This window comes from Cavia porcellus, unplaced genomic scaffold (genome assembly GCF_034190915.1).
Source record: "Cavia porcellus strain 051 isolate PalLab524CR breed Dunkin Hartley unplaced genomic scaffold, mCavPor4.1 scaffold_17, whole genome shotgun sequence".
NCBI lineage: Eukaryota > Metazoa > Chordata > Mammalia > Rodentia > Caviidae > Cavia > Cavia porcellus.
The window spans coordinates 40,574,687-40,588,774 of NW_026947500.1; the positions used below are offsets into that span (position 1 = coordinate 40,574,687).

The 14,088-nt window shown below is 43.1% G+C and overlaps 1 protein-coding gene and 1 non-coding gene across 4 annotated transcripts in view; both read left to right on the forward strand.

Annotated features, from left to right (window-relative positions):
• Window positions 1–532: 532 nt before the first annotated feature.
• The window catches only part of Ttc17 (tetratricopeptide repeat domain 17), a 98,379-nt gene continuing 84,823 nt past the window's right edge, over window positions 533–14,088 (forward strand). For 2 of the 3 annotated variants that reach the window (XM_003465213.5, XM_005001559.4), the window contains exon 1: window positions 533–727. In XM_003465213.5, coding sequence (XP_003465261.3) covers window positions 569–727 — 159 coding nt within the window. In that variant the 5' untranslated portion in view covers window positions 533–568. The remainder of the gene's footprint in view (window positions 728–14,088) is intronic. The other variant, XM_013147415.3, reaches the window with a different exon arrangement.
• On the forward strand, window positions 10,608–10,714 carry LOC111755518 (U6 spliceosomal RNA). The gene has a single exon (XR_002790072.1). It is a non-coding gene; the product is annotated as a U6 spliceosomal RNA (small nuclear RNA).

A 14,088-nucleotide genomic window follows, 5' to 3' on the forward strand; every position in this document is an offset into this window, starting at 1 on the left:
CCGTGTACAGACTCCACCTTGAACAAGCATTTTGTACACAGCACAACAGACTCCACACCGCGTTTTCCCGTCTTCATTCAGCCCGCGGCCGCGCGGAGCCCCCAGCGCCGCCCCATCCGTCACCGCCCACTCTGCATCTTCCCTAAGTGTGAGACGCAGGCTGAAAGCAACGCCTCTCCAGTTTCAAGTCACGCCTTATGTTTCCCAGCTATCTTATACCACTGGAAACAAATTTTAACATCTAAATGCAAGGATTTGGGTTTTTAAAAAAAGTGTCTCCTCACTTCGCCGTAAACTCCAGCTAGTCTACTGCTTTTCTCCCCTTCCGGTTCCCACGCTTAGAGTGCATCTCCTTACAAGAAAACAATAACCAAACAGCAGTTTCCAGCGCCGAGGCGCCGCTGGACAGGACGCTCGAGACCGCCCCAAACCGAGGCTGAGGACGCAGCTTGTCTGCGGGCAGCGCTCCCTCGGCTCCTCCCTCCTCGGCGCCGACCTGCACAAGATGGCGGGCGGCGGCCAGCCGCTTCCGCTTCCGGTGTGAGTTGCGGGGCCGGGGGGGGTCAAGATGGCGGCGGCAGTAGGGGTCCGCGGCCGGTGCGACCTGCCGCCTTGCTCTGGCCCACGCTGGCTTCTCAGTCTTTCCACTCTGCTGAGTGTAGCGGCTCGAGGTGCCTTCGCCACCACGCACTGGGTTGTCACCGAGGACGGAAAGATCCAGCAGCAGGTAGCGGCCAGGGCGTCCCTTGGCGCCCGCCCTCGCCCCGGGGGGAATTCCCCGGCCGGACCCCCGGGGTTTGGCTCCGCGCGGCCCCGCCCCCAGCCCACCTTCCCAGGGTCCCCGCGCGGCGGCCCGGGAGCTCCGAGCGCTGCGACCTGGCGCCGCCCCCTCCCCTCTAGCCGGCTGCTGGGAAGTTAGAGGCTTTGCAAGCAGGGGGCCACGCGCTGCGTGGGCAGAACAGCCCGTCCGTGGGGGCAGGGACCCTGGGACCTCCTCTCGGGCTTGGGCTCTGGAAACCATGTATTTTCTAACCCTGCTTCGGCGTCTCTGGCACCCACGCGTCACCAGTCCTCCCTGAGGAAGTAGAAAGCAGGTGGCAGCATTGGGTGCGCGCGAGTCCCAGGGCAGTGACAGCTAAGGTGCTGCTGGATGCGGGATCATTGCCTGCGCCTCGCCCAGCCTTCTGGTCCACAGGCTGGGATTCTGCCAGGTTTGGTGGTTTCAGCTTGTGCATTTGCCCCAGGCTACCAGGGGCTCCTTACGGACCTCACACACTGACTCCTCCCGAAGGAATGCTTGGAAGATGCCTCTTGTAGTGGTGCCTGCATCTTTTCCGCTGTAACTGCGCTCCTTCGTCAGTGTACTTCGCCCTGTTCCTTCACCTAGTTCCTGTGACCCAGCCCTCCACGGAGGATAGGCGACTTAATGGATTCTTGTGTGCTTGAACTAATTTCTCAGAGTTGAGCCCGCTTTTCTTATATAACTTTATGGCGACTGCATTTTGTTTGTGCCTCTGATGCCTACAGCATAGAGTGCGCGTGTGAGAGAGAGTGTATGTGTGTTCGTTCATTCAACCACAGAATCTTAGTGAACTTAAGTGATTTCTGGCACTTAACTATCCTGAAATGTAGAGCAGACGTTTAGAAATGAATAGTGGCCCCCACTCCGTGCAGTGTAACTCACAGATCCCAAAGATTCTCACCAATGTCCCGTGACAGCGTACGTGGGCTTTGGGTTGACTGTAGTGAATGGTGATAAGAACACATTACAAAGGTTACTTTTGTTTGAGGTTTAGATTTAGCGTTGACAGGTGATGGAAATTTTTACAGTGAGTGTTGAACAAATACAAGTTTAAAGTCTGCCTTTGTGTTTTCATTATGATCTCTTAGAAAACACTACCTTTTCATAGCTATATCAACCTAGGCTTCAAATACACATCTGTGTGTCTTAGAGACTCTAGAATAAACACTGTAAATTCTTCTTCTTGACTTAAGATTGGAAATCTTACATTAATCCTGGTTGCTTCCACTTTTTTTGCTTCTGGATGATGGTTTTCCCTGAGGCCTTCATGGAGGGAGGCAGGAGTGGAGTTAAGTCACTTCTGCTGCAATTGGGGGAGCCTTTCTCCTATTGGCTCTTTTGCTATATTGTTTTTTGGCCACAGCTATTTATATTCTACGACATTGACTTCTCCTTGCCATTTTGGTGTCCTGCCACTCTGCTGAAAAAGTAGCCTATTGAAAAATGAAAGCTGGTGGAAATGTTTTATTTATATGCTGATTATTGCAATGGGAAAGTAAAATCTGATTTGGCTTCATTTAAAAAAAAAATTCCTAGTGCACGTTGAACACATGTTTCAGTAGGGAAACACGGGGGTACTGGTAACTTACCTCAGAGATGGGAGAATCTGAGAACATTTGGATCTCTGCCAAGGCACCCCTGCAATAAGTTCTTAGGCTTACAGTTAAAGAAGTAGGATTTCTTTGTGTGGTTTTTAATAATCCTTTTCATTGAATTTTCCAATACTTTGCTATATATAGCATTTGCAGCATTAAATTCACGTAGCCATGAAATTTTATACCAGAAGAAATAAAGTTCCTGTTTGCAGTGTAACAACAAGAGGCCAGAGAAAGGGAGTAGGATTTAATCTGAGGCAGAAAAATCAGTATGTACAAATAAACCCTGAGTTGGATAGCATGGTCAGCTTCTGAATTCCACTCTGATAACTGTGCATTAGTCATGCATCCCTTCCTGGCAATAATTTGAATGCAGGCAAAATCCAAACTCCATTTAGATTGCAATTAATTATCACATTTGGGTATACTGAAGGAATTGAAAGATACCATTAGTGCATAGGTTTGGGTGTTCTTCACTGTACATTCAGAAACATACTTAACTAAAAACTTAATATACGTACTGTGTACTAGGGCTGGGAATGTAGCTTATTCGCAGAACTCTTGCCTGTCCTGTTCAAGAGCCTGGATTGGATCGCCAGAACAGGGAAAAAGAGGTCAGCCTCCCCAGCAGTGAGGCAAATTGAGTGGCAAATGCCACCCTGATTGAAACTCTGTCTGATTTTCCAATTTGCCCAAATTAAATATGATAAGTGATTATTTTCCACATTGAATGCCAGGAAGTGTTTATAAATTAAAATCAGAGTTGCCCAAGTTACAGATTTAAGTAAGGACATTTTTCATCATTAAACTTATAAGTACACAGAGCTAGGGATGTAGCACAGTAGTGGAGAATTTACCACAGCGTGCAGAAGGGTCTGGGTTTAGTCCCCAGCTCAGCCAAAAAAATAAACTCAATAAAAATGTTTTGAGTACAGCCAGAAGTCTTTCCCAGGAGAAGTGAATATTCATTCGATTTTTATATTTTAAAGCCTAGCATACATTAAAGATAGGCACCCACCAGCTACATATTGCAGACTTGTGAACATACATGTATGTTAGAAACCTGTATCTGTGGGTGGGTTGAAATGGGGCTTTCTTCAGATTGTACATTACTGTGGGCAGCCTCTTCACAGCCAAAGCTAGGGCTGTTGCTGGCACAGTAGGTGTCAAGTACTTCTCGCTTTAGAGAATTGTTTCCACACTTCTTGCCTCAGCTAGGGAACTTACATCTCTAGCACCCCACCCCCAGTTTTTAGATACCATGTTTCTGAGCTGCCACTGAATTCCCATTGAATCCTGGACCTGAGATGTAAACACACAAGAGATCACCATGAGTTCAAGGCCAGCCTGAACTACACACAAGGTCCTACCTCCAGCAACAAAAAGCAAAACAAAATGAGTTCTGTTAGCTGGTAACTAGATTGTGGAACATAAATTTTTCCACAGGAGTTGAGCAGTCTTGGCACAGGACTCGTTGATAAGTAACTATTTCAGCAACTTTGACCCAAAGAAGAGCTATCAGATTGAGTTAGAGAAAGGCTAAACCTCAATCTATTAATCTTTGACAGGTTATAAGTAGAGGACTGGTTTAATTTTGGGTCTGATGTTAAGTAATTTGATTAATCCAAGAGCGGGCATCATATGGACCTGTGAAATCAACAGCTTTACTTCAGCACTTTTGAAAAGGAAACCATCTTTTTGTTCTAAAGCACTGTTTCTGTTTATACACTTCAAAAATCTGGACTCCTGTTAAGCCTTGTCAGTGGTATCAAAGTGATTCTCATTCAGTCTGTTCGCCTTCAGATAGCCACTCTTATAAATTATCGAGGTACTTGTATATGGAAAGTAGTAAGGGCAACTTGGAAATACACAGAGATAAACTATAACCTTAAATAATTTTCCCAAGCATTTGTTAAGAAGATATTTATCAGTTGCTTGCTTTTCACCAATCCATTGTGCTTTGATGTGTATGTTCTTTTCCGCTGACTACCAACATGAGATTCTCATTTCTCTCTTGAGACAAGGGAAGCTCAGCGCCGTAATCATCTTCCCTTCTCCCTCCACTTGGCCTCTAGATCAGTGCTTCTCAAACTTTACTTTGCTCAAAAGTAATCTGGGATATTGGCTTAAAATGCAGATTCCCTGGTCACCACGAGTATCTGATTCAGTAGGTTTGTGGTGGAACCACAAACTTTTATGAGATTTCTCAGGAGAGGGTGACCCAGTATCATTTTCAGAATTTAGTTTTAGATATTGCTGTTTCCCCAGCTTCTCTTCTAGCCTTCTCTCTCTACTCTCTACATATACCTGGGCAACCTCATCATATATATATATATATATATATATATATATATATATGCATACATATATATACATACACATATATATACTATATATGTATATTATATATAGTATCTATATATAGTATCTGAAATTCCAGATACTAGATATATATACAGTATATATATAGTATCTAAGGATGAGGATATCTAAGTTCTAAGGATGAGGTCACCCAGATGTGTGTATATATATGCCTGAAATATCCATATTTCCTACTTGTCTTCAAAGTTACATATTTTTGACCTCTACTATTAACTTTGAATTCTGTGTGACTACCCTTTAGATACTTCAAGCTTAAAACAACTAAATCATAAACTTGTTTTACTCCCAAACCTGTGTCATGTATTACTTTTCCTAATTTGGTGAAAGACCAGCACTCGCCACCCACCCATTTGCCTGTGTCAGAATCCAGTTGTCATCTTTAATTTTCCCTCCTCCTCCTCCTCCTCTTCCTTCTCCTCCTCTTCCTCCCTTAGCCCTGGCCACCGTCTTCCCGTTTTATTTTATACCTTTCTGCCGTTGCTGTTCCCACACCTGTCACTGTCACTGTTGCTTTAAATCAGGCCACCTCAAGCCCGCTGCAGCTTTCTGACAGTTGCCTTGCCCCTAGGCTTGTGCTGCTCCCAGTCCACCTTCCTAGCGCAGTTACAGTAATACCATTGTTAAAAGCCTCTCTGTTCGAATTTAAAATTTTGCCCTGCAAAACTGAGGCACGGCGTTGGAAAAGTCAGCCTGTAATATTGTAAGAGCATTTACAGTGATGAAGAGCCCCCGCCCTTCCCACCTGGGTGCACATCCCAGGATAGGAGCTAAACTCTTGCCCCTCTTGTGACTTACCTTCTTCCGTTTTAGTCTCAGCCGCACACCCTTAGGTTCTCCTTTGCCTCCAGGCCTTTACACATGCTGCTCTTTCCTCCAGTCCCCGGTCTGGCTAGTTCACACCCCTCACAGCTTACACGGTACCCTTTCAGGGAGGCTTTCCTAACGCCCAGATTGGAATGAGCTGTTCTCTTTTGTGTTCTGGAAGCACTGCCTAGGAGCCTTCCTAGCCCAGGACAGGTTCCATGGAGGGCGGGGCCGTGTCTATCTCTGGGACCTCACAACCCACCCTGCATGGCCATGGCCAGGCCATGGCTGTTGACTGGATGATGCCAACAGGTTGGAGAAACCGTTTCTGCCTTTCAGACATTTACAGTGGTCTGAATGAAGGCTCATAGTACTCGCTGGTATGATCGTTAATCTAGAGACCTGGCCTGCCAAAAACAATCATTAAAGCTCTGTGTAAAGGGTCAGTGAATCAGCCCCTAGGCCCTCTGCAAAGGTGCCCAGCAGGTGAGAAGAGCCCTAATTTCAAACCACACTCTTGCCTACCGTGGTCAGGCTGTGCTGTGCAAGGGAAATCCTCTCTGTTGCTGATGTTATATCGGAAAGATCAGCTCTTTTGGCCAGACGTTAAAAAGGATGGAGAAGGGAACAACTAAGGAAGGATGAAACAATGAACAAGAAGAGCAGAAGGAAAGGCTCTGGAGGGACAGAGGTGATGCAGATGAGAAGTGGCAGCTGGTTGGCCTGTCGGGGTCAGCGGAGTCAGCGGTGGGCCCCAGCAGCTGTTGCATTTTGGAAGCAGCGCTGCGGGGAGTGAGCAGGAGCCGGAAGGGCTCTGGCCGAGAGGACTGAGAGGGCTGCCAGCAGATCAAGTCAGAAATTAGCACAGCTTTGCACTTCAAGACGGAGGGAGCAGGGTGTAAGCAATACCTACATCACAGCTGCACTTCATGGTGCTGGGAAAAAAAGCAGGAGGGAATCCCTCTGTACATGTGGCTTTTTTATAGTCAGACACTGAAAAAGTTGGTGTGCATAAGAGTCCCTCCCTCTTCCTGTTCTCTTTTAAACCCATTCCAGTCAGCCTCCTGCAGCTCTTGTCAGGATACTCGGCAGTCTGTATGTTGCCTGCTTCAATTCTCAGTAACCTTTACCCCTGCGAGGGTAATTTATGTGCTTGTCTTTACACCTCACTGAATTCTTTTCTTGGGTGCTGCCAGCCTATACACTCCTGGTTTTTCCTCTCCATCCTTGACCGGGACTTCTCCTCCTCTGCATCATGCCTGTCCTCTCGATGAGTCTTAAATGTTGGTGCACCCCTTATCTCCTCTGTACCGTGCAGCCAGATGGCCCTGTGTAGTCTCCTGGCCAAGAATACCAGCTATCATGTGAGGACTCCCAGGCCTTATCTGTATAGTTCCTGCAACTCCTCAACTCCAGTTCATGTGTCCAGCTGCCTGCCAGATCTCTCCACTTAGCTGTCTCACAGATGTCACAGGTGCACAGGGTGATTGAAAACTGCAGTGACTGTTTTAATATTTTTAAAAACACATTGCCATTTATCCCCCTCAGATACTCCTCCTGTCTTCAAGCACAGTTGCTTTGTCTGCAAGTCGTCTTTCATGTCTTCAGTTATGCTGTCCTGGCTACTTCGTTGTCCTGTGTCAATTCAAAACAGTCATTTACCTGCTGGGGTCATTTGGACTTTAGGGAAGAGCCCAAAGTCCCCTGGTGCCCAGTACAGTGAAGGAAGTGAGTAAGGTTACAGCCTCGTGTTTTTCTTTGGCAGAAATTACTGTAACATTTTGAATTAATCCAGGACTTCGGGGCAACCGTGACAGGATTAACTAACAGCATATAGGAAAGAGGACTTCCAGCACAGCTTCAGAAAACAGTAAAAATAACAGGATGGGGGCAGGACTAATGGCAACGTGTCTTTGACTGCAGTAATTTTTTTTTATTTCAACCTTGAGCATAATTTTTGATCGCACCTCACCCAAATACCTTGGTTTTCCAGCCCTCTAAACCTGTTCCTGCTGGGGCCACCAGTTGCTCAGGGATACAACATCGGTGTCTTTCTTAACTCTTCTTTGTCTCACAGTAGCCCTGTCAGCTGAGCTTCCACGGTACATCCTTCCTGCCTAGTCTCCCCACTTCACATCTCTGTGCCCTCTGTCCGGACTGCGCCTGTCCCTCCTGCACTGTGGCTTCTTTGCTGGCCCACCTGACTCCCACTTTCACCCCGTAAGGTCTCTGCTCCCACAGCAGCTGCAGTGAGACCCTAAATCTGATCATGTGAGCGAACAAAAAACATCACAGCGCCCTCCATGGTTTCTATCACACCTGAAGATGAAAATCTATAGTTTTCACCAGAGCCTCCTTGACCCTAGATATCACTAAATTGTCCTCCTAAAGGACTGTGTCAGTAGTATTGGAAAGTACTCAACAGTATTTGGGATATGCAAAACATTGGTTCATAATCTGACTTTTTAAAAGCTACTTGCTTATTTTAGCTATTGCAGTTAGCTAAACAGTGCTCTGTGTTCAGTTTTGTTTTCTTATCTCCATGGATCAGTCAAACCTTTATTATTGACATTTATTTCACCCTTGTTGGGATTGCAGTAAAATAAATTAGTCACACTTTCTTTCTCCGTTCAGTTGACACTACTAAGGTTTCAGTGAGTATCTAAACTACATCCAGCTGTCTTTCTTAGAGCAGTGATTTCCAGTGTGAGGGTGCAAGGAATTCCCAGGCCACTGAGTTTGCCATTATCCGAGTAATAACAAGTTTCAGTTTCTGGCACGTACTTCAGTGTCTCTTTTCAAAAATTTGAAACTTTTCAAATTCACCTACAAATTTTGAAGCTTGTATTCTATTTTATTCTCCACCACAGGGCCTGGCATTATGTCAAGCATTTGGTGGGAGCTTATATTAGTTTTCTACTGCTGCTATCAAAAGTTACCACAGGAGCTGGGGATTTAGCTCAGCAGCATAAGCGCCTTCCTTGCAAGTGTGCGGTCGTGAGTTCGTTCCCTGGTACCGAAAAAACAAAAAAGACAAAAAAAAAAAAAAAAAGTTACCACAAATGTAGTGGCTTAAAACAGCCCACATTTATTATCTGACAGCAGGTTAGAAGTCTGACATTTTGTCCCCCTGAGCTTAGTTAGAGACGACTGCACAGTCATGGCATGCAAGAAAAGGCCCTCAGTGACTGGCCATCTGTCTGTCACCCTTACCTTTGGGCCGCCACTCTGCATCCTCAGGGCCAGCAGTTGTGCATCCATGCCCATTCTTCCATAGTCACCTCTTTCTTTGACCTCTTTCATTCCACATTAGAGGACCCTGTGTGTACTCTGCCCTCCTAATAATCCAGGTTATGTTTCCTTTGAAACTATGAGCACCTTTAATCTTACTGCCAGGTAATACAGGCTTAGGGGTGGAGGCATGGGAATCTTTGCTGGGCATTAATCTGCCTGCTGCTTTGTTTAGCAGATATTTTGCTGCTTGAATTAGAGTCGCTTCTGGGTGACATAGAAAGCAGCTATATTGTTTCTGTTACTGTTACTGGATAGCGTGAAATAAAACAAACCAGAAAGAATCCGTGACTCTTGTGTCCTCATCCAACATTTTATTTTCTACACCAGTAAAGTTGTAAATCATCCATATTTTTTCATCCATTTTATTCAGTCTGTTATTTGTATTCATATTTCCCAGTGACATAAGTTAGGAAACACAGAGTGACAGATTTTATGTTACCATTTGTTGTTCATGTTGAAAATGATGACTCTTATCTGTTAGGACAGTCGTGATTGTTTGACATGACTGTTCTCAAATGTGGCTGCAGGATTACACTATCAATGTTCAAATCTAGACCACGGTTACAAGTATCCTTTCTATATCTGTATTAGTGGGAGTTTAAGCCTTTACAACTAACTGTGTCTTCCAAGAACTGTGAAGATGAGAAATTAAAATCTAGCTGAGGCTGGGGCTTTAGCTCATTGGCCTAAGTGCCTGCCCAGCAATTCGAAGTCATGAGTTCAATCTCTGGTACAAATAAATAAATAAAATCTAGTTGAAGGTAAGCCTTTAGCAAATTCAGATAGAAGGCCATAAGATTTATGTGATGGTCAGGATTCAGCATTTTCCTTTATCTAAAGTTTAATCTTGATCACTTGGTTTCCTACAATACCAAGGCTAGTAGTAGTATTTCATCCAGTTACATTTTCTAGTAAAACATGTGTGAGCGTTACACCATAAAGTTTTGACAATTGTAGGCAGGAACCTATGAAGTACCATGTTAAGAGCTGAGACCGGACTGGTATTTTGTTTGCTTCTTCTGTGAACCTGTAAGGTGGTAAAATCTGTGATGGTTAAACTTGAAGACAGAATTACATCAAAGTATCGGTAGTAGATTGTTCTTCTCCCTTCACCCTGTCCTGGTAAAGCTCACCTAGCTTGCCAGTGTGCTAGCCCAACAGGAGTGGCAGATGAAGGGCTCCTTGGGCAGTCTTGGCAATCGCAGGGAAGTAGACTGAAGATAAGGGTAGAAAGGTGAGAGAAAGGGAAGGAACAGAAAAACAGAGGATGTCTGCTTTTGAGGTGTTCTCCCTGGGCTCACATATATGACAGAACCCTTTTCCTCTATAATGAATATTGAGGGAGAGCTAAAGACTGTTCCTCAAACTTGAGCTTATGCTTGTCATTACAGTTTGTTTAAAAAATTAGCCAGGCATATAGTGGTACATACCTGTAATCCCAGCCCTACAGAGGCTGAGGCAGGAAGGTCGCTACAAGTTCAAGGCCAGCCTACACTACATAGCAAGACCCTGTTTCACAACAAAACAGAATAAAACAAAACAAAAATAAAATGTTTCATAGCATTCTCAAGTTTAATTTTAACAAGATGACTTGAGGATCACATTTTTTATAAAAGAACACTTTATAGATTTGATACAATGTTCATTGTTAAAAAACCAGAAGACAGATGAAGAGCAGTCATCTAGAGAACCACCAACTAGCAATCACGTTCTTAAAATATGGCATGTAAGTGCTCACTTTGGCAGCACATATACTAAAATTGGAATGATACAGAGAAGATTAGCATGGCCCCTGCACAAGGATGACACGCAAATTCGTGAAGCGTTCCATATGTTAAAAAAAGAAAAAAAATTTGGCATGTACATTGGGTGCAGTGATGTAGCCCTATAATCCCAGGTGTTTGGAAGGCTGAGTCAGGAGCATGGCAAGTTCAAGACCAGCCCAAGCAATTTGGTAAGACTGTCTCAAAATAAAAAGGGCTAGAAATGTAGTTCAGTGATAAAGTACCCCTAGGTTCAGTCTTTAATACTGAAAAATTAAAAAAAAAAAAAAAGTACGTAAATGGTCATTTAAAAAGAGACAGATTTTTCATAAATATACGAAATAAAACCATAAAGCCAGCAAAAAGATTAAAATGTACTCACTCTTATTCCTAAATTTAAACTACATTCCTTTTAACTTAGCAATTCTCTTTCAAGGAAAGAAATAGCTATCAAAAAAAATTATTTAGGAGAATGTTTCTCATTGTGTTTTTCTTTTTTTTAAGAGAAGAACTAAAAGCCTAAATTTTAGTTAGCAGGTAATTGAGTAAGTCACCTCAGTATATTAACTATCATGTTAAAAATGGTGATGCTAATATTGAAATATGTTTTACTAGGAGAGAAGGAAAAATACTTGATTTTCTGTGTTTGGTTTTGGGAGTTTTTTTGAGCTGAGTCTTGCTGCGTTGTCCATACCAACTTGGAATTTATGATCCTCTTGCTTCAGCCTCCCATGTGCTAAGGTGACAGGCATGCACCCCCAGGCCCAGCTAGAAAAATATTTTTCAGGTTGAACTTTGTTCCAGTTAGTGCCATAAGGACAGAGAGCTCACTTTGCCTGTGATACAAGAAATAACTGCTCAGGAACTGCTAATTGGAGTCATGGTTTCATTTGGCATACCACTAATTGGAGTCTTGGTTTAATTTGGCAAATGGGCAGTTTAAAAGAAGCTTTTAATTGCAACTTTGGAAATCATCCCTGTCCAGAGCAGGAAGGAATTTATATAAGTAAATTCAAAGTATGATCATTTCATTCATTACTTGGGCATAGTTCAGGCTAGTAAAAATGTGATAATTTTCTGGCAGTGTTAAATCATTTACAGGGTAGAATTTGAAAATTAGCAGAACTTTAGAAGTTATTTGACTGTGTTTCCACTTAATAGAGATGACAGAACACACCTAGGCAGGCAGATGACTTGCTTAGAATCACATGACTAATCACGGCTCTGTAGTCAAGGACAAACTTTACTTCTGGCCTAGTGGCTTAGCCCTTTTGCCTCCTTTTCAAGTAGTCCTCAGTGAATGATAACGCCTTAGGGAGCAGAGGTGGAATATCTAACAAATGTGTGAAAGAAACCAGCATTAAATAATCAGCAGTGTGTTAAGTGCCTGACATGTACCCAAAAGCATATTATGCACTGAAGTTAAAATAGGGATACAAAACCAGATTTTTGGAGAGAGAAGTATTAAAGAGAAGGATGGCTTCACAAAAGAAATGTCATCTGGCTTTTGCCAATAGGATAAAGATGGAAGTGTGTCCCAGAGAGATGTAGCAACATGTGCAGAGGCACAAGAGATATTCTAGCAAAAGGTCTCTAGAAACTTACGTAGACCTTTCATTATTTACTTGTTTACTTTTGTTTGTTTCAAGACACAGCCTTGTGCTGTAGCATAGGCTGACCTGAAACTTCATACAGTTCTTCTGCCTCCGCATCCCTGGTTGTCGGATCACTGGTGTCGGTACCACCATGCCCAGTTCACACAAGGTTTAGAAACAGCATCAGTACTTTCTGAGTTATGAAGTTTTCACTATGACGTTGGGCAAATCTGAATGCTACAGATATAGTATGATCCAGGACATAAAGAATAGAGCAGAAATACTTTTTCCCTGTGCCTTCCGCCCCTTTCTCCAGCTTCCTGTGGATACAAGATAGCTGGACCCAACAGCTCAGAGGGTCTTCAGTACCCCCGGACCTTACTTGCTTAATCCCATCTCAAGAATAATCACCATGACCAGGGAAAGGAATCCACTGACTAGGGCTTTTTGTGCTTTGTCACAAAAGGAGGAGCTTGTGGCCAGGCATGGTGGGACACACCTATACTTCCAGTACTCAGAAGGATGAGGCAGGAGGATCACTGCAAGTTTGAAGCCAACGTGCACTACAAAGTGAGGTCAAAGGCAACCTGAGCTGCATAGTGAAACCTTGTCTCAAAAGACCAAAAAAATTGAGTACAGAAGAGCCAAAAGGCATAAATATTCACTATGCAGAACAATTTCAGAACCAAAATTCATAGTCTTAAATTACATAATCTAAAATTCTGAGTAAAAAATAAAAATGTTCTGTTTCGGGGCTGGGGATTTAGCTCAGCGGCATAAGCACCTGCCTTGCAAGCAGGTAGTCGTGAGTTTGATCCCTGGTACTGATAAAAATGAAAAAGACAAAAAAAGAAAAAAAAATATTCTGTTTCTGGTTCTTGATTTAAGAGGAAAATTTTTAAATAAGTATAGCATAATGCAAATGAAAATTCATCCATTTCTAACTTCCTTTGGGAGAAGAGTTTCCCACACTACTTTCATGTACTGAGATGAATAACATTCAAAAAAAGAAGAAGAAGAACAGGGAAAAGTATTCAGTGTATATGAAGAGTAGGTTGCATATGAGGCTTGAATTATAGTTATAATGGAAATAATGTTAAATTACCCATCATGAAGGACCACTGGGAAATGCTTGATTCAAAATTGCCTTTGTAGAACATGAGAAGAGTTCATACCCTCAGATTGGTGATTTTGTTTAAAGTGTGCCCTCTTTGTCTGAAGTGGCAATGAAGTAATTACCTCCATACAGTGCTTTTTGCATCCACAGCAATGTGAATTTCCTGCATTCGCCAACATCAGACCCCAGATTGTAACTGAAGATATTAATAGTATTTTAATTAGAGAAAGCAAAAAAAATGAAATTTGTGAAAATGAACTTGATATGAGTAAAATATTTGCTGCTATCGTATATAATTAGATGCTTGTACTAGCTATTCAAAGGAAAATAAAAATGAGTTATTTTGTTGGGGTTTTTTGTTGTTATTGTTTTGTTTGTTTTGGGAGTACCGGGGATTGAACACAGGGCCTTTGCACTGAGCTAGGTCCTCAGCTGTTTTGATTGTGATTCATTTTGGTGTGTGTGTGTATTTTGAGACACAGTCTCCCTGAGTTGCTAAATTGCCCAGACTGGGAATTTCTGATCTTTCTTCCTTAGTCTCTCATAATGCTAAGGTTACTGACCTGTGCCACCACACCCTCTGTCATTGTCCTTTCTGAAATACATTACTAAAGTAATGGTGAAACTTTGTTTACATGGAGTCTTGAGAATAAATCATTTTTCAATAATAGACTCGCACATGGCCTAATTTCCAAATATTCGGTCAGTTTTTTTCCTGCTGTATAAACTTTGGTGC